The sequence below is a fragment of the Cebus imitator genome, unplaced genomic scaffold, assembly GCF_001604975.1.
Source record: "Cebus imitator isolate Cc_AM_T3 unplaced genomic scaffold, Cebus_imitator-1.0 Scaffold293, whole genome shotgun sequence".
NCBI lineage: Eukaryota > Metazoa > Chordata > Mammalia > Primates > Cebidae > Cebus > Cebus imitator.
The window spans coordinates 2,502,830-2,530,254 of record NW_016107608.1 but is presented as its reverse complement, the minus strand read 5'-3'; the positions used below and the strand labels follow the sequence as shown (position 1 = coordinate 2,530,254).

The 27,425-nt window shown below is 38.5% G+C and overlaps 1 protein-coding gene across 3 annotated transcripts in view; it reads left to right on the top strand.

Moving 5' to 3' along the window:
• The window catches only part of VAV3 (vav guanine nucleotide exchange factor 3), a 406,390-nt gene that overhangs the window by 176,837 nt on the left and 202,128 nt on the right, over window positions 1-27,425 (top strand). For all 3 annotated transcript variants that reach the window (XM_017502189.2, XM_037729108.1, XM_017502188.2), the window contains exons 3-4: window positions 21,901-21,959; window positions 24,322-24,387. In XM_017502189.2, the coding sequence (XP_017357678.1) occupies window positions 21,901-21,959; window positions 24,322-24,387 (125 nt within the window). The remainder of the gene's footprint in view (window positions 1-21,900; window positions 21,960-24,321; window positions 24,388-27,425) is intronic.

Sequence of the window (27,425 nt, the reverse complement as noted above, 5' to 3'; positions counted from 1 at the left end):
AGTACGGAGTGTTTCTCAGGCCATACTTAGTTTGCTTAAACAGTTCAAATGACAGTGCTACCCAAATCAATCTATAGATTCAAAGGAATCGCTGTCAAAATATCAATGATATTCTTCACAGAAATAGAAAAACAGTCCTAAAATTTATAAGGAACCACAAAAGACCTTGAATAGCTAAAGCAATCCTGAGCAAAGCTGGAGGCATCACAGTATCTGACTTCAAAATATACTACAAAACTATAGTAACCACATCAGCATGGCTTGAAAACAAACATGTAGACCAATGGAAGAGAATAGAGAACCTAGATAGAAACCTACACATTTACAGCCAACTCATGTTAGACAGAGGCTCCAAGAACATACAACGGGCAAACGGCAGTTTATTTAATAAATAAACTGGATAACCTTTTGTAGAAGAATGAAACTAAACCCTTATCTCTCATTATATATAAAAAGCAAAATAGAGGAAGGACTTAAATCTAAGACCTGAAACTGTGGAACTACTCGAAAAAAACATTGGGGAAATGCCCCAGAACATAAGTCTGGGCAAGGATTTTTTTGTATAACATCTCAAAAGCACAGACAGCCAAAGCAAGATAGACAAATAGGGTTACATCAAGCTAAGTTGCTTCTGCACAGCAAAGGTAACAATCAACAAAGTGAAGAGAGAGCTCACAGAATTTGAAAAAATATTTGCAAAGTATTCTTATGGCAAGAGATTAACAACCAGAATATATAAGGAACTCAATTGCAAAAGAACAAATACTGATTTAAAAAATAAATAAATGGGTACCATGCTCACTACTTGGGTAGTGGGATCATTTGTCCCCCAAACTTCAGCATTGTAACAATATTCCCATGTAATGAATTTGCACATATACCCCCTGAATCTAAAATACAAGTTGAAATTACAAAAAATAGATAGACTGAGTAGAAATTTCTCAGAAGACATACAGATAACTAATATTTATATTAAAAAAAGTTCAGCATCACTAATCATCACAAAAAAGCAAATTAAAACTACACCATTATCTCATTCCAGTTACAGTGGCTTTTATAAAGAGGGCAGGGAATAATGGATGCTGGTGAGGATATGGAGAAGGTGGAACCTTCATATAGTGTTGGTGGAAATGTAAATGATACAACTACTATAGAAAACTGTTTGAAGATTCTTCAAAAAACTAAAAATAGAACTAATATATGACCCAGCACTTCCAGTACTGACTATATATCCAAAATAGTGGAAATCAATGTATTGAAGAGATATCTAAACTCCCGTGTTCAGTGTCGCACTATTCACAAGAGCCAAAATACGGAATTGACCTAGTGAGCAGATGAATAGATAATGAAAATGTGGTATATGTACACAGTAGAATATTATTCAACCATAAAGAATGACATTGTCATTTGTTACAACATGAATGGGAATGGTGATCATCATGTTAAGTGAAGTAAGCCAAGCACAGAAAGTCAAATACTGTTGTCACTCATATGCGGAAGCTAAAAAAGTGGATCTCATGAAGACAGAGAAAGATTGGTGATTACCAGAGTTCGAGAAGGGAAGGAGGAAGGGAGGGATGAAGAGAAGTTGGCTAATGACTACAGATACACAGTTTGATAGAAAAAAAGTAAGTCTTAGCCTGTGATAGATCACTAAAGTGACTGTAGTTAACATGAATCTATTGTACATTTCAAGGTGGCTGGAAGAGAATAATTTGAACATTCCCAGTGTAAAGAAAAGTTAAATATTTAAGGTGTTGTATATTCCAATTGCCCTGATTTGATATTCATGAATTATATGAATGTATCATATAAGGTATGTATGAATTTTTTATAATGTATGTATATATCATTTAATGTGTGTATGTATCATATAATGAATGTGTGAATTTTTTTATTGATGCATACTAGTTGTCCAGTATGCATCTAGAAAAATATGAGTGGAAAGTAAGTTACTATATTAATCTACATATTATTATATATTTATGCCAGACAACCATCCCCCACCTTCTTTTTTGACTTGGTTCATATTTAGTTAAGTTACCATTCTAGCAAATCTGGTTTTGAAAAAAATTGAGGAACTTCATAAGTTATGTTTGTGTTACTTCAGTTTTAGATATTTTTCTACATGACAGAACCTGATGTCTTTTTTTTTTTTTTTTGATAGTTGAACACTAAAAACAGAAAGGGCAAATAAGGAAACTGGTTTTGAATTAGGAAGCGTCTTACAATTAATTGAGTTTTCAGTATATGCCAGGGGACTACGCCAGGTACAAATGAAATGATGTAACTGAAAAGTGAAATCCAGAACTTACATAGCTAAATGAATAGTACTTTTTCAAAGTTCTGTAATTATCATGGGAAACAGTAAGGTTGCTGTTGCTCAAAGAATTTCTGGGTCTCTCATTTCTACGTTACCACGTTTTCCAGATAAGCTGTGCTTTCACCCTTTTTTTTTTTTTTTTTTTTTTGAGACGGAGTTTCGCTCTTGTTACCCAGGCTGGAGTGCAATGGCGCGATCTCGGCTCACCGCAACCTCCGCCTCCTGGGTTCAGGCAATTCTCCTGCCTCAGCCTCCTGAGTAGCTGGGATTACAGGCAGGCGCCACCATGCCCAGCTAATTTTTTGTATTTTAGTAGAGACGGGGTTTCACCGTGTTGACCAGGATGGTCTCGATCTCTTGACCTCGTGATCCACCCGCCTCGGCCTCCCAAAGTGCTGGGATTACAGGCTTGAGCCACCGTGCCCAGCGCTTTCACCACTTTTAAGTTTTGGACTTCCGATAGTATTTTGTTTGAACAAAGGTCTTCCACAGAGCAGTAAAGAAAAAAAAACTGAAAATCATTGCTGCTTGTTGTACAACTCTAAAAGCATCTTTGCATTAAAAAATATTCTTCTGAATAAAAGTTTATGTATACATTTCAGTAAAATTTCTAACAGTATAGAAATGATAAAAAAAAAAAAAAATGAAAGTGCAGGTTCATAGCAGTTTCATTTCCTAGATAGTCACTGTTGTTGACAGTCCGGTGCCTATTCTTCCTGAACATCCCATTTTTTGGAGGAACAGGCGCCACCTGGCTGGGAATTGGGAAGGGAGGTATGGGAGCAGGGGCCACCCTGGGCAGTGGTCAGGTGTGAGAACACCCTTCCAATTTCTATACAGGTGTCCTCTGTATAGAGCAGGGGGAAGGCCAAGAGACTTTCTTCAACAGTCTAGCTGTTGGATGGTGAAATTAGAATAAATATTCAAACATATATGAATCATGAATTCAGTCTTGTTAGATTTTTCCCTTGTTGGTTTCTGTTAATTCCACAAGACTATTTACATTAAATAAACCTGTATGTAATATTACTTTTTTTTTTTTTGAGATGAAGTCTCACTCTGTCGCCCAGGCTAGAGTGCAGTGGCACGATCTTGGCTCACTGCAACCTCTGCCTTCCAGGTTCAGGTAATTCTCCTGCCTCAGCCTCCTGAGTAGCTGGGATTATAGGCATGTGCTACCACGCCCAGCTAATTTTTATATTTTTAGTAGAGACGGGGTTTCATCATGTTGGTCAGGCTGGTCTCAAACTCCTGACCTCATGATCCACCTGCCTTGGCCTCCCAAAGTGCTGGGCTTACAGGTGTGAGCCACCATACCTGGCCACTCTTATTTTTTTTTAAGTCGAGATATTATCTAGATTAATATTTAGAGAAAAGCCGAGGGCCAAAAATAAATAAACTTTGAAACTATGCTCTTGTGTTCATTTTCATGTCTTATTGCTCTGTCAGTGGCTCTCACGTATGGTGCCTGGACCAGCTAAGCATCAATAGCCTCTGAGAACTTGCTAGAAATACAAATTATTGGTCCCTACTGAGTTGGAAACTCTCGTGGTGAAGCCTAGCAATCTGTTTTAACAACTCTTCCAGGTGATACTGGTGCAGGATAAAGTTTGAGGACACTGCTCTATATAACAGCCAAAGATTGAAAAAAAAAAAAATCAGCTTGGTATTTCTCTTCTCTCATTCTCCCCCAACTTTTACACCAATCTAAAGATCATGATGTTACTGAGAAATAACATGATTTTTCTTATGAGCTGAGCTTTCAGAAGCATCTCTGCTGTTAGAATGTCATTCTCCACTGTTGTCTACATAACACATTACTAATCATCCTTTAAAATTTTACTCTAGCATAACTCACTGGAGACCTTCCCTTGACCTGGAAATCCAGCTGGGCTTGACTCTCACACTTTTTAGAGCCCTGTTTGTAGTTCTTCAAATTTGATTGCAGTAATTTGTTTACATGCCTCTCTGTGTTCCAGGGTATTGGGAACTCCTGAGGAAAGAGACTATGCCCTTTCACCCCTGACACCTAGTGGAATTTATGGCATATGCAGATACTCAGTAAATATTTAAGTGAAGGATGAAATGAAAATAAAGTCATAACTTCTCCAAGATCGAGAATTACTAAGAGGGAAACTAGTGTTATGAGAAAGCTAAAGTGGCTTGGGTTTGAATTATACTGATTGTGTGTTAGATTGCTTAGGCAATTTCTCTGACACTCAGTTTTTTGCTATATAAAATTGGCATAATTCCTACCTCACAGGTTCACATAGAATTCCTGATACACAGTTAACACTGAAAAATGGTAACTGATAATCAAATAAAAATTAGTAACTTATTGCATATTCTATTGATTTGAGGACTGTTATCTTATTTTAAAGTCATATAGGAGTATTTTTCACTTATTTAAAAAAGTTATTTTACTCATCAGAACCAAAACATACAAACGATTGAATTTAACTATTTAATATTTTGAGGAGAAAGTAACAAAAATGATTCAGATATATAACGGCAAACATTTTAATCAGTATGCACTCATGATTTTAAAAAGTTCTTATATTGGTAAATTTGCATTTTTTTATTTTTAAACAAATAACAGCATGTCTATTTCTTGAACTTCACTTGTCAGACTACCACGTAACTTACTGACTCTGTCATGATTCCCAGGAATTTATTTTGTGAGGCTTTTAAAGCATGTATACCTATGAGCATAATGTGTTCTTACAAATATTTGATCCTTATTTAGGCCCCAGACAGATTCATATATTTTTAAAGGAACCAGGCATCAGAAAATTTTTGCCACCATATATTGAGAAAATTTAATATTTATACATTTTAGTGGGAAACAGATAATGCCTTTCCATCTTATTAGGGATGGAATCTATAATCTATCATCAACTTCTAGAATATGAATATATGTGGACAGTCACATACATTGGCCGCAGCATACATGTCTTGTTTTTCCTAAGAGAACTGATCCCTAAAACAATTAAAATAAAAATAACTGATGAGACTGGGTCACCATTTGCTCACTGATAGGAGTTGGAAGCCGTGTGTAGCTTTGTTGGGTAGAGTTGAAGTTAGAGATCCAAATAACTCACACCCCTCATTTTAGAGATGAGGTCCTGGGGCCCAGAGAGAGCATGTGGCCTGGCCATTTCTCACTGCAAGTCAGGGCTGCAGCGAAGATTAGAATCTCTGTACAGTCTCATGCTGGTTGCATGGCATTTTGAGGCAGTCATATTGGCAAAACAACTGTCTAAGGAGTCACTTTGTTATACTGTTTGATACTAGGGGCTTTTTTATGTGACCTGAAAAAAAAAAAAAAAAAAGATTAAGCTCTTCTGTTTTACTTTGCTGTAATTCACATCATCAGTCACTCCGTTGTTGAGCTTTTATCTAATCTTCTTCAACTCTGAGAGTTGGGATGTAATGGGATGGGCGTTAGCAAGGAGGTGAGATCAGTATGGGAATCATGAATTTGATGGAGTCAGGAATATCTTTCAGTTCATTACTTTCTAATAAGCTCAGCTCTTTTTACCTGACCTCATCAGAATGGTTGTTTGAAACATGAAAGTCAAAATGTACCTCTGTCCAAATCATAAGGATTCAAATATTCTTTATCTAGGGCTCTTTGCATCAGCTCACATTTCTGTTTCTAAACAAAGTCCTAATGACTTATGCAAATGTTTATAACTAGATATGAATGTTCGAGTCTGGGCTGCCCCTATAGGGGGTTTTCCTCTTGATTCACGTTGCTATCAAGTATTCTCTGGGGGAAATAACCTTAAAAGATCATTCAGATTATAAAACATCTTACCTATACCATATTTTGACAAGACATTCATTTTTTTTTTCCGGGGGGAGGTGGGTTAAGAGAGAAGATAATAAAAAGAAAACAGACAAAGTACCAAAACAGAAACTGTATTACAATTAGATCACAATATATAATTGCACAGAAGCCAATATACGGTAGATCTACCCTGGTTCTTTCTGTCCAAAGTTTTGTTGTTTGGTGTTCCATAAGAGTGTCTATATAGCACCGAGGATACATTAAGGTTGCCATTACGGTAGTGGTTTAAAGGACATAGTTTACTGAGTTATTTAGACATGAGTTATCTTGGTAACTTGTCTATATACAAGTATTTACTCATTAAGGATTTGTGTTCCATTCCCGGAGACTGCCAGAAGGCAAATTGGTTTGGTGGATGAGAACAAGCATTGTTGTCTGCCTTCAGAGAGTGGCTGGCAAGAGTATCTAGAAGCAGTTTCCAAAGAAGGGAATGGTGGCCCCAAATAACTCTAATGAAAGAATTTGGGACTTTAGTGACCTCTCTTTTCCTCTCTATTTGTCGAGTAAACTGTACCCATTCTTCCAGGTGCAATACTTCATCTGAGGCTAAGCTGAAACGAAATACCAATGAAAGACTGTCAGAGAACAACGTTGAATACTTTTCCCAACCTGGTGCATCAGTGTCACATCTCACACTCACTGGTGTCATTTTGCCCATTAGGGCGGAGCCACTTTTCTACATTCTTTGAGAGGATTATTTTCTCTGTGCCAGTTCTTGGTAAATACTCAGACCCTAAGGGAAATTCAGATTATCCTGGATTAACCACATACACGCAGAGGAGCTAATGACTGAAAAATGCTCCTTGTTCATTGCAAAATATCCAAGACCTAGAGAAAGAAGTCTTCCAGGGCTCCTAAGGTAGAAATTCTTTTTACAATTTTAAGGCCACAAGTAACAGAGTTCTAAAGCAGTAGATTTTATCACACTGTTTCAAAAATAACTATATGTAATTCAACTACAGTTACTCCTTAAGAGAAAATCAGCAAAGACTTACAATGAGAGAGAGAAGGGAATCTCAAAAATGAAACTAATCACAATAGAAGTCAATCTTCAGCTTCTTTCCTAAAATCAAGTGAATTTTTAAATGCTGATTAAATTTAATATTTTTCTAAAGGAAAAAAATGTATCATAATCAGGCAGAAAAGGGCAAAAGCAAGATAAAGGGGAAAAAATGATGAATTAAGATAATTTCCATAATCCTGTTTTATCAGTATTGGCCCATGTGTGTGTGGTACAGCATACACAAACCACAGACAGTTTCAAATTCCTCAGTAGAAACCATGCTATTCCTGGGCCAGCCCAAATGTGTGGATCTTGCCTGATACCAGTTCAGGGCAGACAACTTGATGTGGCATGTCCCACTCACATGGATCTTGGAGCTTCTTGATGGTTCTGGGTCAGTCATTTCAACCATTGTCAGCCAGAGCTATCTTTGGTCCTCTCTGGAACAGAGTGAAATTTCTAAATAATGCCTGGATTTAATCCTCCCTGTAGAAACTGTCTTCTGCACAGTAATTAACTAGAGTCAGATCAGATTTTCTAAAGTTTGCTCAAGCTAGATCTGCCTCTCTGGGATTTGATGTGTCCAGTAGCACACAAGTCCAGTTGGTCCCTTTTTCATAATGCTTGTCATATCTGCTTCTTTCACTATCTCCCGAATTCACTCCCTGATCAATTCAGAGCTTAGGCTATTGTTAAAACAACTTCCTCAGTTTAGGTTTCTTTCTCTGAGCTATCTTCTGTAGGTACTAGATTAGGATTCTCTACGTACTCCTGCTTGACAGTTCATTCTCCAGCTAAAAAATCTTTCTTGGTTCATTATTATATAAATAATAAAATCTAGACCCCTTAGCCTGGTGTTTAAAACTGTCTACCTCCAACTTGTGACTTCAGTGTATCTCACGTCCCCCATCCTGAATCCAAGCTCCTTACCTCCGAATATTTACTTCCATCGTGTCTGCCACTCAGCCGTTCCCTCGTTCAGATGTCGTTACTGAGCATCTGTGTGCCAGGTGGGGGTCTAGAGGCTGCGGATACTGCAGTGAATAAGGCGGACACACTCCCTGCTCTCATGGAGCTTATGCTCTCATTCTGGGAGACAGGTAATAGATAGATAGGCGATATTTCAAATGTAAGAAATTAGGACAAGTATAAAAAAGGTGATGGAATAAAATGCAGACAATCTTTCAGCTCCCATAGCTCTAGATGGCTCTACGATGTATGTAGCACTCATGACAGGCTGTTTTGATTTTTGTGGTTTTAGTTACACACTCTGGGGCAGATCACCCATGATGCAGCTATTGGCCCTACTACTCACTATCTCGGTGACCATGGGCAAGTTCCTTTTGTCTGTCTCGGTTTAGCAGTGTAAAATGAGGACAATGTTATTATTCTGTTCATAAGGTTGTCTTGAGTGTTTTATAGTGTCTGTAGAATGCTCAGCACAAATCCTGGCCTGTGTGTGTTCATGTGTGCATGCATGTGTATAACATATAGTGACACTTAATTGCTTACCATTGTCATTTTTGTTTCGGTGAGGTTAATTTTAAGTAATATAAATATTTATACTTACAAACAGATAACCCTTAAACCAGAATATCATTACAGTCCTATAATGCCCTGTACATTATTGTAATGTACAATTGAATTATACATTATTGTTTCCTTACAGCCTACTTAATTGCAAACCAGAGGAATTGTACAAGCTGGTATCCTCTAAGAGCAAGCAGACACTTCTTAGTCTGGTTGTGTTAACTATTTCTTTTGTATTCAATTTAATAGTACAAAAAAGTTTTACATATACATTAATTATTTCTCCTAGCTAAACACTAAGCCTGTATGTTTCAAGCAAACACGATATGGAAATAAATTATAGTTAACTGAGATCATAGGAATTTTTTTGACATTTTATTTTACATAAATTTGTACCCAAATGCTACAGTCTCAACTTACTAATAAAGCTTTCTTAAGCAATTCACACAATGACATATTGGGCATTCCCATTCTAGTAAGTGATACTAGTGGCTTTGTTACCTGTTGAAATGTATGTGCACAGTTGCTGGTGGCTGCTGTGATACTGTATGTATCTGGTGCACACCTGTAGTTGCAGCTACTGGGGAGCCTGAGGTGGGAGGATCACTTGAGCCCGAGTGTTTGAGACCGCAGTGTGTCACTGCACTCAGCCTGGGTGACAGAGTGAGACCCTGTCTCAAAAAAAAAAAAAAAAAAAAAAAAAAAAAAAAAAAAAAAAAAAAAAAAAAAAAAAAAAAAAAAAAAAAAAAAAAAAAAGATATACAAAGTTACCATTATGACGTGCATATTATCATATGAATTTGAGCTGTATTTTTAAAGGAATTATTTTAGGATATGAATCGTCAGCATTTATATTTCCATAATACTTAATGCGTTATAATACTGAAAAGTTTTCTTATAATAATACAGTTAAGGTTTCTGTTTTGGCAAAATGTGGAAAAAAAAAAATACCCAACACTTGCTTTAGCAGTGTGACGGTGAAGTCAGTAGCAGATGAGTTTAGATACTGTAGTTATTCCCCAGGCATGAGACCCAGCAGAGGGTTCAGTGGAATAATGAGGAATGGTTTAACTATTGAAGTACTTACATTCCTTGGAATTCAAGATATACAAGGATTAATGAGTGCTATAAGTCAAATTATAATTAAAGGTTGGAATCCCAAGGTGCTGGCAGCATTGCCTGCTTTTAGCGGATCTGAATATTCACAGCTAGGTTCAAATGTAGGTTGTCATTTGCCTGGCGTCCTTCTAGAAGTCACTTTACTTCTGTGACCCTTAGTAGGTTCTCATTTCAAAATGAAAATATCGTATAAATCATGGGTTTTGTGAGATTAAATAAAACTAATCACTTAGTCTAGTACCTGATAATCGTAAGCATTCAATAGTTATTTGCTAAGTTAAAGAATGCAGAAAAAAAGCTGATTCTCTTGGACTTCAGGGTTTCAAAAAGCTATTCTCTTCAAGCCTGTGATTTTCAACCCTGGCTGCATACTAGAATCGCTGCACAGGCTTTTAAAAAATTCTAACCCTAAGGCCCCATCACAGACTATTTGCGTCATAGTCTCTGAAGGTAAGGTCTGGACATTGGTGTGTTTCAAAAGCTCCACAGGTGTTTCTGACATTCAGCCAGGGTCTTTGCTCTCTGACAAACATATTTGTGCAGTTGTCTGTCTTGCCCTAGTTGAGTATGCTCTGAAAAGCCCTTGAATGTATTTCCTCCTTTACACTGTGGTGCCTTGGGTTCACCTGTGTACTCTATCACCTGAACTACAGCAGCAGTCATTTTCTGCATCACCAGTCTCTCTTCCTTTTAGTTAATCTGTTGAATTGCCACCACAGTTCTCCTCGAAAACAAATTAGAATGTGTTACTGCCCTTCTTAAGAAACTTACCTGTAGCCTGTTGAATGAAGTTCTGATTTTAATGTGGCACACAAGGCTACTGGCAATCTGAATCTACACCATCTTAAGATACATGGGAAGTCATTACTGTAACTTGTGAAGTTTGATAAATGCACCTAAATCACAGCAGACATGCCCTGAGTTGGGAGGTATATATTTTGGGGTCCATTTTTGCCACACATTGGCTCTCAAACTTTGGTGAGACGATTGAGGTATAGAACTCAGCATCTTTCCTTGTTTGGAAGAAAGAACAAGAATAAATAAGGCTTAGAAATAAGTGGAAGGAAGGGGTGATGTAAGACACTGGAAAACATTCATACTTTTGTATGGAAATGCTGTAGTGGAATGCTTGATCACCCCATTTGTCATTCAGACCCCAATTCACCTGTCTGTCAGAGAACTTACCTTGAACCCTTAGATGGAGACACATCCCTTCTCCTCTGGCGCTGTGTGCCATTCCTTTGTAACCCTTCTCACCCATGTAATCACATATGTGTATTTTTGTGACTGCTTGCTTTTCTGCTTCCCAACTCTGCCGTGAATACTTTGCAGGCAGAGGCCTTGTCCAGTTTCCTCAGTGCATGTCTACAGGGCTGATCCTGGCATGTGGTAGGTGGTGAGTTTCCAGGTGGGCGACCATTGGGTTGACTGAGTGAGAAAATAATCAAATAGTTGATGTGTGTAGGCAGTGGGGAAATGGGAAGTACATAAGGGCTGTGTAGAAGGGTATTTTCCTCCTCCCTCCAGGGCTTGCCACCTTTTCATGGTCCTTTTAGCTTTCTTCTGGTTCCACTGAAGAGGCTGTGGGCCTCTACAAGTGCAGGCTTTTGCTCTGCTTTGACCGTCTCAAGCTGTGGGGACTTTGGGATGCCATGTCACACTGTATTACCGCCTGCATCTGTGGAATGAAGGGTTTGGCAGTCTTGGCCAATGTGCGTCTGTTTTGTTTCTCATTGTGTTCTGGGTGCTCTGAAGAGTTTTGTATAGACTTGTCCTGTCCAGTATGATTGCAGTTAACCACAGGTGGCTATTGAGCACTCAGGTGTGGCCAGTCTGAGTTGACAAGAGCTATAACTGCAATATACACATGAGATTTGGAGACATTATAAAAAAACCTAAAATATCTTGATTTTTATATTGGTCACCTGTAGAAATGATAATATTCTAGGCATCTTGATTTAAATAAAATATATGATTAAAATTATTTTCACCTGTTTTTATATTTTTCTAACATGACTTTAAACATATGAAGTTATGTATGTGACTTACTTATTTCTATTGACTACCTCTGGTCCAGAAGCTACATTTCTTCCATCATGAATTCATTTATCTGTGTTTCATTTGTTCACGCACATATGAAAATTAGCACTTTGAAGCAGTATATGAAATGACCACTGTTACCACACCAACCAGAACAGAGACTTTAAGGACTGAGATTTTATTCTAGCCTGGTAGGCAGTCAGAACTTCTGTTAGATGCTTTGAAATGTTCACAGATGCTTCATGCTTTTCTTTGAGCAGTCCTGAGGCTGGGACAAAAGATGGAGTGTCTTTGGACTGGAATTCTGTGGCACGTTCTCTACAACGCGATCCTATCATTCTGGCTTTTTTCTTTCTGGGACTTTCTGCATTTCTTCCTTTAGAGTGATAACAGCTATGGACAACATTCAGGAAGCAGTGATCTTTGCCACTGAGTTGTGTGACTTTGACAGTGAGCTGAGTTTGGAAAATGTGTTGACTTTGCCCCAACTGTGTGATTTGTGGGCAGCTCTGAGCATTCATTAATTTCTAAGGCCCTTAGGTCACACAGAACTCTCCGAGTCTGTTTTAGATCACATCAACAATTTCTCTTCGGGCCTGATGTGAGCACATGGGGCATGTCCATTCAAAGGGAGTTCATGTGAAAGTTACAGTGGCATTCCAGTGAGCTGGTGATGATGCTGTCTGCTACATTCCCAACCACTCTGCTGGAGCTGCTACTGTAATGGTTCAGTGAGTAATTGGTATATACCTACAGAGTCTGTAAATAAATTCCATTCTTTGTATTGAACATATTAAAATTGCCATGTAATCTTTTAGCTTATTCTTTCTACTCCCTGCTTAAAGGCAGAGAAGGATTTACAGATATGATTACATTTTCAAAATGAAAGTGTTTCTTTTACAGTTGTGTACAAACAATTATTTATCATTTGTGTACTAAGTTTAATACACCCTAACAGACCAGCATAAATTTAGGCAGAGCGGAGAATATTTATAACTGGAAAACTGCTTTCAGACAGGTAACTCTGCATGGATGAGCTCCAAGTTTTATCTTCTTTGCTCTTTGAACAGGTGATGTTAAAACAGTGTATGAGGAAGGTTTCTTACCATCTTTTACTTGGTGTGAGAAAATTAGCCTTACTGGTCCCAGTTTGCCTTTTTTCTGTCTGCTCGTTAGTGGGAATGTGTTAATTTTGAAACTGCCTCTGTAAATTATAGTCATGTGAATTTTGTGCTCTGCGTAGGTCTGGAGTCAGTCTGGAGCACAGTAGGCAAAGCAATTGGGTGTGGCTGAACATGGGAGTGTGTGGAGAGTGGGCAGAGTGAGGCTGGAAGTGGCAGGGCAGCAGCTTCTCGGGACTCCTGAGCGTGCTGCTAAGTAACTGGCACTCTGCACTGAAGAATGATGGGGTGGGTTTGGTGGTAATAGCAGTATGGTCGCATTAATAGTTTTGAAATGCCATAAAACCTCTATGGTAGCCAAGTGGAGGATGAAATTAAAGGGAGTGAAATTGTGGGTCTGGAGACATATTGGAAGCTATTCCAATAATTGAGGCAAGAAATAGAGAGGGCTGATACCATAGCAGAGGCACAGGAAGGGAGAAGGGATTGAATCTAAAGAGTCTGAAAAGGATGAATTGATAGAATTTAAGTCTGCCCCTTAAATCTAGAAAGTTTCCCCATGTCTGGCCAGGTGAAGGTGAGGAAAGGGATTGTGGGGTCATTGGGCATGGGGAGGAGAAGCAGGCTAGGAGGAAAAGATGCACTGTTTGGGGTCTTCAGAGGCAAGTGCTAAGGTCAAGAAGGCAGAGACAGCAGGACCATAGTGGTGTGGAAATGCCTAATGAGACAAGTACAGGTTTGTTTGCTTTAGAAAAAAAATTGCTTTAAAAAAAAATTCTTTCTCTCAGAATCTGAAAAATCACCACTTTTAACCAAATAAGAAATATATCATTCAGGAAATGGCAACTACAAAAAGCTTCTCAGAGAATAAGGTACTCACCGGAGTACGACATGATGATGGAGGGGGTGGGCCTGAGAACGGTCGTTCCTGCCCATCAAACCTATATTAACTTGAAGGAAGACAGTCTGGCACATGTCCAGGTGCCCATCAAGATGCAGACCAGGATCACCTCTTTTAAAGATACCTTTGAACCTCTCTAGCTCCCTCTGCCCCCCAAGGGGCACAACTGGCCTTGCTCTCTTCCCTGGGCTTCAGATGTAGCTTGTCATACTAGTCTGCGTTTTCACTTAGAGTCCTTCACCATTATGGTATTTCCTAATAGACTGGGTTTTTGAGAGCAGGAAGCTTTGTATCTTCATTCTGCTATCCACAGCTTTTAGAATGTGTATCTGCTGTATCTAGCACAGAATGAAGTGTTCAATAAACACAAGAAACTTATACGGGAGGTAGTGAAGTAGAAAGAGTAATATCCAGGACAGAAGAAAAGGGACCTGGATTCTGGAACTCACTCTGCTACTGTCAGTTCTTTGACCTGGGGCGAGCTAGTTTTTCTGGGCCATGGTATTCTGATAGGGAAAGAAGGAGATTTAGTGAGAATCTGGAAAATCCGCAAATGGTCCTTCAGAAGTCTCTGGATTTCTTGAGATTAGATGCAAACTTGTGTGTGTGTGGGGTGGGGGAGGGGATAGGTGAGTTTTATTTTATTTTTTTTTTTGAGGAAATGAGCGAGAGCTTTCATCATACTCTCAAAGGGATCTCTGACTTAAAATAATTCATAACCACTGAATAAAAGGTGGTATCTCTAGGATTTCTGTATAAGATAGAGTTGTGGGTCTTGGGCATAGGCATTCAGCTAAAGGACTTGTCTGGAAATTGCTATGAACAAACACACCCTAGTTACACAGACTTTTGTGTTTATTTGGGGCAGACAGGCATGGCTCCTCTGGGCCCATCCTGTGTACTGTCCCTTCTTAGAACTCTTTCAGTTCTATGTGAGGTTGCACTCACGTTTTGTTTTCTGAAGTACTTTACAAAGACCGAATCTTACTTTACCGGTAATGACGAGGATGACAACAATGACAAGGGTGATGTTGAAATTAGGAAAGAGTAAAAGTACAGGATATTCTCCTATGTGCGTATCTGTCTGTCTGTCACCTCCTTTAACACTGACAATAAACTTGTTTGGTAGGTGATGTTTTAATTATAATTTACTAGGTAAGGGAACCAAGGCACAGCACACTTATCTTCTTGACTCCCGTCCTTACTAGCTAGTAAGAGGTGGAGCTGGTATTTAAACCCAGAAAATCTGACTCCTGAGCCTGGACTTCTAATCAGTCCACTCTATGACTTTTTTGAAACGAAGTTCTTCTCTGTAGTTTCACTTTTGAAGATTCAAAAAATAGTAAGTATAGAACAATTCTTATATTTATGATTGTAACCAAGGACAGCACAAACTATAATTTGGATCCAGGTAACCTATACGGATACTCTACTCTCTTGAACAATGGAAATGTATTCCCCATGGTTTACAGCCTTCTTGGCATATAGAAATGTTTTGTTGATCTTATCTGGCTGTGCCCATAGAGGAGGTGCTAAGGACATTTTTCAACAGCATCCCACAGATGAAAGCAACAAGCAGATGCTTCAGGAAATCTCTAAGATGTGTTGCTGGAAGTGACACTAAGCTGCAGTGTATGCTAATGGGGGTAATTTGCTGTGTGAAATTAGAGTTTCAGAGAAAATTACAATAATGAGTTCTGTTGATTTCCTAGGAGAGTTAAGGTGAAACATGTTAGTCTAAAGTTTACCATCTGTTCAGGTTTAGAATTGGGCCTCATTGTCAGAGAATCTGGTGTCTGGTATGCCAGATAGCACCAGGCTCTGGGCCGCCTCTGGCTTGCAGTTGACCTGATCTACAGGCTATGTTTCTGCCTGAATTTCTCCACCCAGCACTTTCATGTCCACACTCCCAGTTCTCTTTTCTGGGGCCCTCATTTTTTGCCATAACCCCACAGGGCACTTGCTCTGAGTCTTCAGGAACTAGGAGGCAACATCCATGCCTTGAGCCTCCGCTTATAGATAGCAACTTAATGCTGTAGGGATGTGGTGCTGTGGACCCCTTCTTGATCCCCTAAGCTTATCTTGCATTTGAGCTCAAGCCTGCAGCTGTCTGATTGCCCTTGCAGAGCCCACCTTCCTGTTGTAAGTACCCCTTCCCTCGGAACTCCTTTTGAACCAGCCTTTCCATTTGGGTCTGCTCTGGGTTAAGAGGTGAGACTTCAGAATAGAGAACTCAAGAAGATAAATTCATAATTAGCAACTTTTTGGCAGACCTGCATGTTGGTCTCACGGCTTCCTCTGGTTACTGTTAAGCCACAGTTCAGCTGTGGCTTTCTTAACTCAGGACCTTAGAGTAGCTATAACATACTGCTCCTGCATACATGACTTGTTTTAATTACAAATAATATCAACAGCACTAATGTGCTAGAGAAGCAAAGAGTGGATATTTGACAGAATGTCTCATGAAGATAATGGTTAAAATGGGTAGTTTTATCACCATTCTGTTTTTGAAAGCTGTTTTATTTTGTGGTTTTTAAACTGACTAAGGGATGATAAAAATAAAGAGCTCAAACAAAATAAAAATCATCATTGGTTGAAAATGTTTCATAGGGGAACATGTCAGTGTTTATTGACTGTAGGTTTGAGTAAATAGGGAACCCTTTCTCATATTTAACGTTTAATTTTCACAAAGGATTCTTCAGTTATTTATTCATTCCTCACTTGTGCCAGGTTGAGCCCTTTACATATCTGGACACATATTGTCCCTAATCTTTAAAACAGTTTAGCAAGTTATTACTCTTTTGTTTGTTTGAGCCAGAAATATTTTTGTGTTAAGTGGTTGCCATGAGCCTGGCTATGAACTAGGTGATGGAAATACAACAGTGAAGAATCACTTTGATTTTCCTGCCCTTAAGGAATTTTCCATTGTCAGATTGAAAGACCAATGAACAGATCACTAGAATGCCTTATGTTTTTATATACTCTTCAGGGGTGTCTAAATTATGCAGATATTTTTCATATTGAAGCAATATTCATGCAAATATATTGAATATCATGCGTTTCTTTTGTCCTGATCATCCCATTTAAAAATCTTTCATATAGCAATACCTGCACATAATTGAAAAGATCTTTGGCAAGAAAAATAGTTGTAGATTTTGCAGAAGAATGTTGAAAAAGCTAACTGGCAAGTTAATGACTAAATCATAGCTATTTAACTGAAATGTTATACAGCAGTAAAATGAATAAAGTAGTTATATACATATGGCATGACTCTGCTTTCTTTTTATTTTATTTTTATTTTATTTTACTTTTTTCAGATGGAATCCCAGCTCTGTCACCCAGGCTGGAGTGAAATGGCATGATCTCAGCTCACTGCAACCTCCAGCTCCTGGGTTCAAGTGATCCTCTTGTCTGAGCCTCTTGAGTAGCTAAGATTACAGGTGACTGCCACCACACCTGGCTACTTTTTTGGTATTTTTAGTATAGATGGGGTTTTGCCATGAAAGCCAAGTTGGTCTCGAACTCCTGACCTCAAGTGATCTGCCCGCCTCACCCTCCCCAAGTGCTGGGATTACAGGCTGAGCCACTGCGCTCTGCTAACTCTGGTTTATTGTTAATGACAAAAGCATGCTGTAGGAAAATCTGTAAAATAGGAATACATTACTTAATAAAGGAAAGGAAAAAAGAAAAATTCTGCCAGAATCACACCAAATTTTTAGCTGTGGTCCCGTGTAGGCAGAAGAGAGAGGAGAGGTGTGAGGGACATCTTTTATGTATTACTGTATTATTTCAGTCTGACAAAGCAAACATATATTCCTTTGAAATATTTTAAAAAGCCAATACGTTTTCATTTTGAAGTGACAGATGCTATGGCAGGGTTATATCCAGGGTCCTATGGGGAGATAAAGGGGACAAAGACCAGGGGCCAGAGAAGGCTCCCTGGAGGAGTGGGTGGCCTCCCTGGTTTCAGGATTATAAATGTCCATCACGTAGAAGACAGAGAGAGAACAAGGGCTTTCTGCTCGGGAGCATCCTGGAGGCTTTCCTGGTAGCCGGCCTGGGGGCTGGCCACCTCCAGAGCCTTAACAGCTTGCCCAGGTCACCCTGGGTTCTTCTTCTTCCCTTTGCCTTCGCACAGCACCAGCTACTATTACTGAACACTCGTCCCGTGTTGCCTTCTCTCCTGTCTCTATGGTGGCCATCTTGGTTCCGTCTCTTCGCCTCTCACTTGGACAGTTGAGACAGCCTGCTTAGGTGGTCTCTTGGCCCCTTGTCTGTTCCCCATGTCCTCCCACCTCAGTCTGCCCTTCACTTTGCTTTAAAAATGCAGTTTTGACCCATGATTGCCCTTCCCACCCTTTCTTAACGGTCCTTCCTAGCTTCTGGAATATAAGTCACCCTTCTAAAGCAGGTTTTCAAAACCCTTTGTCTGCCTTTCTCACCTGCCTCATAAAATAGCTCTGATTTATGTTATCCAGGATGATTTTCATTTCTTTACAGATGCCACACTTCTTACCCACCAAGAGGTAGACAAAGGGAAAGAAAGGAAATTCGCAGTATGGATTTACTCTAGTTGATTGTTGGCTAATTGATTTGAAAGTATTCTTACTAGCCACCTCTGTTTCTGGGAGTTAATGTACCTCAAATTTTGCTATTATATTGAGGTAACAAGTTAGAAATTAATACATTGCAGGAAAATAGTCTTCTTAGTGTCCTTAGAGTTTTTTTTTTTTTAATAAAAGTTCTTGAATGGATGGCAGATCAGAATCTCCACAGAGGATTTAAGGATCTGGCTTTAGTGTGTATACGTGTCTATTCCAAATCCGGATACACTCCGCCTTTATAGAAAACACATTGTTCTAAAAACACTACATTGACTAAACAGTCTTTATTTGCTTTGGCTGAACTTAGAGTTAACGGATGGACCCAGTGTACAATAGGATAGACACAAAATTGAACGCCAGTTCTCAGACTCACTTTAGGATACACTGCATGCTGTCTTTCTAGTCCTCTCCGTCTGCTGAATTTGTGTATTTGTTATTTTTCTATTAGTGAATAGTTATAAATAAGCCTTGTTAAGCAAAAAATAGGAGTTAGTCTCAGCTTGTTGATTTTCAGAAATATTTGTCCTTATAAACACATTCAACTCAGGACTAAACTAATACACTATCATCTAGCTCCCTCTGGTGGACACTCATGAAAAAAATCAAGCTATAGTTTTCTGAGATAGAAAGTCTGTAGTGGAGGGGTTGTCATTGTTCTGGTTGTTGGTGGGGGGAAAGGAATAGAAAATGCATTCTAACTTTGTAGATACATCATAAGTATTATAGAAAATATCCCCAAGGAATAATTGCTATATAAAATACGTAATAGCATAGCAATAATAAAATACATAGCCATGGTACTGCTTTTGCTATTTTTATTGTTATTAAGTGGTGATATATGCGGGGATCACAGTGTAAACTATAATCAGACGTAGATTTCTCCCCATAGCTTTCTAACAGTCCTATATTAGGGTATAGCACATGGCAAAGTAAAGCAGCGTAGATAATTCAAGGGTCTGGATACTCTACTGATTACCCCAGAACTTCCCCAAAGCTAGACTTTTCCCCTAATAGTGAATAATTTTTATATTTTAGCAAGTGTTTTTATTTTGAATTAATTTTGATAAATTTACTAGTATTGGTTCATTCTCGATTGAATGTATGAACTCACTGACAATGCTTTATCTTTATTTTGGGGAATTAATTGGTATCAAATTTTATCTGATTGGTTATGTATGTTTTGACATTAGATGTTCAACACACTTAACCAGGAAGAAATTGCATGAAGGGTTTTAATTGAATTTTCATTCTTTTGTTTTTCTAGGGTCACAGCTGAGGGCTAGGGTTAGACTGTAGAATTTTGGGGTCAGTAAATTAGCTCATCTAGTCACCATGTCCTTTGCTTCTTTCTAACCCTTTGGAACCATACTAAAGAGTTTTACTCCCTTCTCTTTGGTTTGTATAACAGATTTTCTTAATTTTTTAAAATTAACAAATAAAAATTATATGTATTGATCTTATACAACATGTTGTTTTGAAATATGTATACCTTTTGGAATGGTTAACTGGAGCTAATTAACATTTGCATTACATCACGTATTTTTTATGGTGAGAACACTTAAAATGTACCCTCTACGGTTTTCAAGAATGCAATACATTGTCATCTATATGTAATTCAATTAAATTTTATTTTTGTATAATTTATTTTACATAATAATAGAAGTTCACATTTACCGAGTCAAGCATATGATGGGCATGATCTCATTTAATTATTTCAGTAACTCCATGAAGCAGTTAGCTGTTATCTGCATTTTACAGAGGCTAGTAAAGGTGAGCATAGCTGAAAACTCGTGAGTCAGGGCTCCAGGTATTCTTACTCAGAAGCCAGGAATTTTTAACTGCAACCATATATATGGATCCGCTTCCTGAAGTGGGTGAAATATAAGTGTATGTGTGGCTAGTACTCTCATGAAGCGTCTGCAGAGTGCTGGAGACTTCATTTTTATGTTTCTGTCTCTGAAGTAAGGAATTAGATTACCTTAATTTAGAAACAGATTTTTGCCTTTTCTCCTTTTTTACTCTCATTCTGTATAGGCCTTATAGTAGAACCTCTTTAAGCTGTGTTTGTTAAATTTTTGAGAGTTAGGATGTATTATGTCTATTATCATATATATAGACGTTATGGCAGGGCCTGTGGCTCACATCTATAACGCCAGCACTTTGGGAGGCCAAGGCAGGTGGATTGCTTGAGGCCAGGAGTTTGAGACCAGCCTGGCCGACATAGCGAAACCCCATCTCTACTAAAAATACGAAAATTAGCCAGGCATGGTGGCACTTGCCTGTAACCCCAGCTACTTGAGGGAGACATGAGAATTGCTTGAACCTCGGAGGCAGAGATTATAGTGAGCCAAGATCGTGCCACTGCACTCCAGCCTGGGCAACAGAGTGAGACTCTTTCTCAAAAAACAAACAAACAAAAAAACAGACTTTATGAGAAAATTACATTTCAGGTAAATGGCTTTCTCACTAAGTCTCCAAAAGAGACAGTCTTAGGACAAAAGATTGAAGGAAGGATAAAGTTGCTAGCAGGGCACATTTAACAGGTTTAGGTACTGAAGATCTTTATAAGGAATCTTTGAAACAGATAATCAGGTTAATTTAGAAAACTTTTTCTGAAAACACTCAGAATTGAATTAAGGCAATTTCCTTAAAGTTGGTGATTATACAGAATAAGTACCATTTAAATATTTTACATGCTATCTTATTTAATCCTCGCAATAATGTAATGATTGTTAATAATCTATTATAGGCATTACCTAGACGATGAAACTAAAGCTCAGAGAAATTAAGCATTTTGCTCAAAGTTAGGTATCCAATAAATGGTAAACTCAGGATTTAGACTCAGGTGGTGTAGCTTATGAACCCATCCATACTGTAACCTGCTTTGTTATATAACAGGACAGTCCAATAGAACTTTCTGCGATGATGGAAATTTTTGATAACTTTGTAGCTCATTACAGTGGCCACATGTCTGTGGCTACTGAACATTTAACATGCGACTAACACAACTGCGAAACTGGGATTTTTTTGTTTTTAAAATTTAGGTTAATTTACATGGCTTCCTATGGCTAGTGGATGCTATGCTGGAGAATACAGATTTCCAGAATCTTTCAGTTTCTGTAGAAGTAGAGATATAACTTGCTTGGGGTAACCCAGGCTAACTTTGTGTTATACTGATAAAGAATCTGCAACTCAAATAGGTTGGTAATCTGCTCAAAGTAATAAAGGAACAAAAATATAATCCAGGTATTTATACTTCCCAATCACAGCCCCTCTCATTCTGTACCTCTTTGACATCTGCAAATATATGTTTCTGCTGCTATGGTTAATAGTAGATTGGACAAGTTTTGGAAAAAGAAATCTTACCTTTTCTGAACTACATGTTAATATTTTCCTCTTTTCTCAGGTTATAGAAACATTATCACGACTTTCTCGAACGCCTATCGCGTTGGCCACAGGAATCAGGTAAGCTCTGTTTCATCACTCATGTGTCCTGTTGAGTTCAGTGTAATGATTCTTTATTAAATGTTTGCTATTTGTGAAGCACCTTGCACACAGGTAGTGTGTCTCATTCATGAAGAGTGCCTGGTTTGTAAGTACCCAGTACACATTTGAAATTAATTGAGCAAGATAGAACTTATTCATAGAGTTGAATACTACATTGGCCAAACATTGTTCTCAATTCACAGGTGACTGTCACTGGTGTGGTTCTATTTTTTTTTTTCCACTTTCCTCCAACATTTCTGTACATATAATTCAAGGTAAACAGAAATGCTTAAGAAAATAAATATTTTAAAACATGCTGTAATATGTTTATTTCCTATAAAGTAGAACATAATGATAACTCATAGCTTTTAGGAGTTTAAGAAATAATCAGACAAGTATAAAATTTGTATACAAGAATGTGTATTGAAGGTTCAGTAGTAAATTAAAAACCTGGAAGTAAATTGGTTAAATATAGTATGCCGTCTCCTTGTGATGGATATTATGCATTTGCTAGTCATACAAATATAGATGTGTATGTTGTGTTGAGACTTCCTTGCTTCAAATACTACATACTTAAGTTAAATCAGTCAGTAAAGATGTATTATGTAAGTAACATTAGGAAATAAATTAAAATAGTCTCTGCACAGCCAGGCCTCATGGAAATGGAATGGATTTTTTGCCTTCTTTATTCAGTGCTCCATATTTCTGTCACCAGCCATCACAGCCATTTTTCTGTGTACAGCTCACATTCCCATTCTAAGAGACAGGATCCAAGGAGGACTTACTAGGGTTCTCTGCACTGGCTGCAAAGCACAGTGCGCTCGGGAAAGATGCCCTGCTGGTGTGCAAGACCTTTCTCAGAAATGCGCCATGAATTTGGCAGCTTTCTATGTATGTGGTCTGTCGGAAGATACACATTCAACTCCTTCTAATTTGCTTTTCAACACATGCATACCTTTCGTGGCGATATATATTTTATGTTATATGTAAACAGATTTTTTAAAAGCATGATCAAATTTTTATGTATTCCTGATTCTGAAAAAAAAAGATTTTTTTCTTTTTTAATTTTTCTCATCTGTATTTTCTACAGTGAACTTGCATAATAAAATGTGCCTTAATTTATAAAAAAATGATTTTGAGACTGTATTTCTCACACATGGATTTATTTGAAAAACCTAGTCTCCTCAAATGTCTTCAGTATTAAATTAATCCATAAGTCAGTGTGAAACTCTGCTTTTTAATATAACTATTTAGTAATTATTTAAAGCTTATTTATTATTTTGATGGATCCTCTTGTTTTTATGAAATATGTGATATGCTGGCTGCCTGAAAGGGTAGAATTTTTGGCACGGTATACTTACTGTGATTTTGTTAGACATAAATTTAAGGTATTATCCTGGTGTTATGAGTACCATGAGACAAACAAGGAAGCCACACAATGGGAACAGGAAATATATTAAAGTGTGATTTTCTTGAATAGGGAACAAAGAAAACACTCTATTTTCCCCAAGGTCTGGTTGACTCATTTGCCTTGTCTAATAAATGAAAATAAAAAATACAACTTAAATACGCTAAAGTCTGAGCAGAAATGTCAGGGTGAAAAATGACATTTCTGTGTCATCGTGCCCCGCAAAGGCACAATGAAAAGTGGCTGAATTACTGAGACCTGTAAGAATTAACCTTAAATTGGCGATGGAAAGCTTTACAAGAAAACGTGCTTCAACTGGTTTTTCATTCCTGTTGTGTGTCTCCCATGAAGAATAAAGAAACATGCTGCAATGAAGTAAAATTTCAAAGTTTCTCAAAGGTGTAACAGAAGTAGTAGATAAAACTGGAGTTAGACAGTTAGCCTGTAAAGGGCACAATGTTTTTGTCTTCCACTAATTTTCATATTCACTAGTGAAGTGAGCCACGGAAGGATGATTGTTACCAAATTATTTGTTATCAGATCCCATAGCTGAAAAGAGAGGGTGCTGAAGGCAAGGGCACACGCTCGGCTGTTTGTTGTCTGACTTGGGGAGCTGCAGTGGGTGAGGTGACGCTGCAGGTATGTGGCAGGTGGGAGATCACATAAGCACGTCATTATGCCCTCCCCCATACATGTGACTGTGGTGACTAGCTGTAATTGCTTCAGATGATTTCAGGTGGCAGGTGTTAACCCCTCCCTAGAGGAACCTCAGACACAGCCACTGAGCAGGCACTTTGGGGAAAACCCTAGACGTTGTTAGACATGGTGACCGATCTGACCATTTTGACAGCAGACAACTTACATATTTAGTGAGAGATAAATGCCCAGCCTGATTGTTGCTCATTCACTCATGTTTTTCCCCCCTCCTCCTAGGCCCTTCCCAACAGAAGAAAGCATTAATGATGAAGACATCTACAAAGGCCTGCCTGATTTAATAGAGTATGTTGAACCTTTTGAGCAAAATTTAGCCACTGCCAATTTATGCGTCCATTGTGGGTTTTAACTACTGATATTAAAGTAAGCTATCTGAAGGAGGAAAAGTGTCTCAATTACTGAGACATGTAAGAATTAACCTTAAACTGGTGATGGAAAGCTTTGCAATAAATGTACTTCAAATGATTTTTTTTGTTCCTGTGTGATGTCCCCATGAAGAATAAAGAAACATACTGTAATGAAATAAAATTTCAAAGTTTCTCAAAGGCATAACAGAAGTAGTAGATAAAACTGGAGTTAGACAATTAGGAAACAATTGAAAAGAAATAAGATCTGCTGCTGGAGTTGTGGGACACATAGTGCATGCCTTATAAGTTCAAGGAAGGGGGAGAGAAGTGTGGGTTGGAGCTAGCTGGGATGTTTTAGTAGACGGTGTTCTTTCTGAACACAGAATCCTTTAGGGCTTTATTATTTAATAGTCAGGAGAGGCAAAAGGTCCTTGCAGCCGATTGTCTTCTGCTGATTGAGTGACTTGTACAAATTACAAATAAGTATAAGCATGATCCTTACTCCTCAAGGAACTGATGACATAGATCAGGCATGTTTGCAAAAATCATAATAAGAAATAGATTATGCCCCAAGACAGATTCAAATGCTATGGAAATTCATCCTTCATTCATCTGTCCTTCCTTATACACCCAACACACTGGACTTGTTTTAGCTTTGTGACCTTTGCATGTGCTGTTCTTTCTATTTGACTGACCTTTCAGCATTCAAGTCTTTGCTCAGATGTCCCTCTACAGAGAGGCCTTCTGTGATGACCATGTCTAAAATTGCCACCACCCCCTCACTTTGCTGTGTTTTTACAGCATTTGCCAATGCCTGAGACAGTCTTGGTTTGCTTCCTTTATTGCTTGTCTCCTCATTAGAAGGTAAACTTTGTGAGGTGTGGGACTTTGCTTTGTTCATGACTGTGTTCCTAGAACTTCACAGTGTCTAGCATATAGTAGGTACTCAATAAGTATTTGTTTTCTAAATTAGTAAGTCAAAACTGCATCTAGTATCTACCGTTTGCCAGGCATTACACCTGGCAATAATAATAAGAGTCTACTGAGTGTCCATTTGTGTGCTAGCCAGGTTACATGCACTATCTCATGTAATACCACAATATTATTAGGTTGTTTTTATATCTTCACAGCTCAAAAGGGAGAAAACTGAATTTTGAAAAGCCTAGTACATTGCTGGAGGTAATATTGCCAGTACCTAGTAGTCTTTGGATTCGAACTCACACAGCCCTTATTCTAGAGCAGAGGTTGTTAGTCATAGTACCAACTTCCAGATACAACCTGACTTGCCCCTCTCAGAGCTTTTAGTAGAAGAGCGGAGGTGGCAAGCGCCGACTGGGCCACGTGGATGGATGGGCAGTAGCTCTTTCCAGGACAGGTGCCATCAGAATGACCTTTCATTCTTATATTTTAAATATCGATGAAGCATCGTTTCTTATCTCTTGAAATCTCTAAGAACTCACCAACATTAAGCAAGATAGTGCCACTTGTTTTACTGAATTGGTTACAGTCTTCAAAAAGTAGCTAAGATTATTGGCAGTGTACTCGGATTACTTTAAGTAAGGAGAATGCATAATTTCTAGTGCTGTGATGATATTCCTTTTTAACCGATACCAGTGGTGACTTACACCTATAAATTTTTATAGCTTACCCCATATTGTTTTTTTCACTGATTTTTTAAAGGCAGAATTGATGTCAGGATAAATCCAGTGAGGATACGCTCCTAGCTAAATTTGGAGAAAACTTGGTTTCCTGAATTGGCTGCTCTGAGATGCCAGCCAGCTCTTGCTCTGTGAGAGGCAGACTGCTTTAAATTTCTACCTGGTGGTCGGAGGTCCAAATGTATTTGAGATATTAAAAATTATTTATTTAATATACCCAGGCTGGCCTCGAATTCCTGGGCTCAAACAATCTACCCATCTTGGCCTCCTAAGGATTACAGGTGAGGTACGGTTATCTTAAAAAAAAAAAAAAAAAAAAAAAAGCAAATGTATTGTATTATCCCTAGAAATGCTTTGAGTTTGCTATGACAGCTTGATTTTTAGTCTCAGCTTTGCTACAATTTCTATGGGAAAATATACCTAACTCTAAATTTTGGGGCTGAATTCACCCAAAGGGAATCCTTTGGAATAAATACTGGCCTGGTCCCCACTGTGGAGGCAATTATTTTTTTCTAAGTTGGGGGGAAAGCTATGGGATGGAGGGGAGAGGGCAGGTAGTAGCTAATCTATACAGTGTCCTCAGTTCTCCTGCTTATACTATCAGGGTGCCAGACACGGCCATATGTAGGTGGCCCTAAGATAGGAAAGCTAATATTAATTGTTGTTGATTTATTGACCATTTGAAAAATATCACAGCTCTTTTCTTTTCTGGCTCAGAAAAGAAATTGTTTACCAAGCTGTTAGCAAGAAAAGCATTGTATTTTCTTTTAGTGTAGGATTGAATAATGGAAGCCAAACAGTTCTAGACCAGTCTTGTGTGTGTGTGTTTGCGTTTGTGTGCTTGCATGCACACATGCACTCACACATGCATGTTATTTATTATTTATTTATTTATTTATTTATTTTTATAGAGACGAGATTTCACCATGTTGATCAGGCTGGTCTTGAACTCCTGACCTCATGATCCACCCACCTTGGCTTCCCAAAGTGCTGAGATTACAGACGTGAGCCACCGCGCCCGGCCATGCATGTCATTCTTATAGGTCTTAAAATACAGAAAAGTCGGCTGGGCATGGTGGCTCATGCCTGTAATCCTAACATTTTGGGAGGCTGAGACGGGTGGATCACTTGCAGTCAGGAGTTTGAGACCAGCCTGGCCAACATGGTGAAACCCCGTCTCTACTAAAAATACAAAATTTAGCTGGGCATGTTGGCATGTGCCTCTAATCCCAGCCACCCAGGAGGCTGAGGCAGGATTGTAACCCAGGAGGTGGAGGCTGCAGTGATCTGAGACCATGCCGCTGTATTCCAGCCTGGG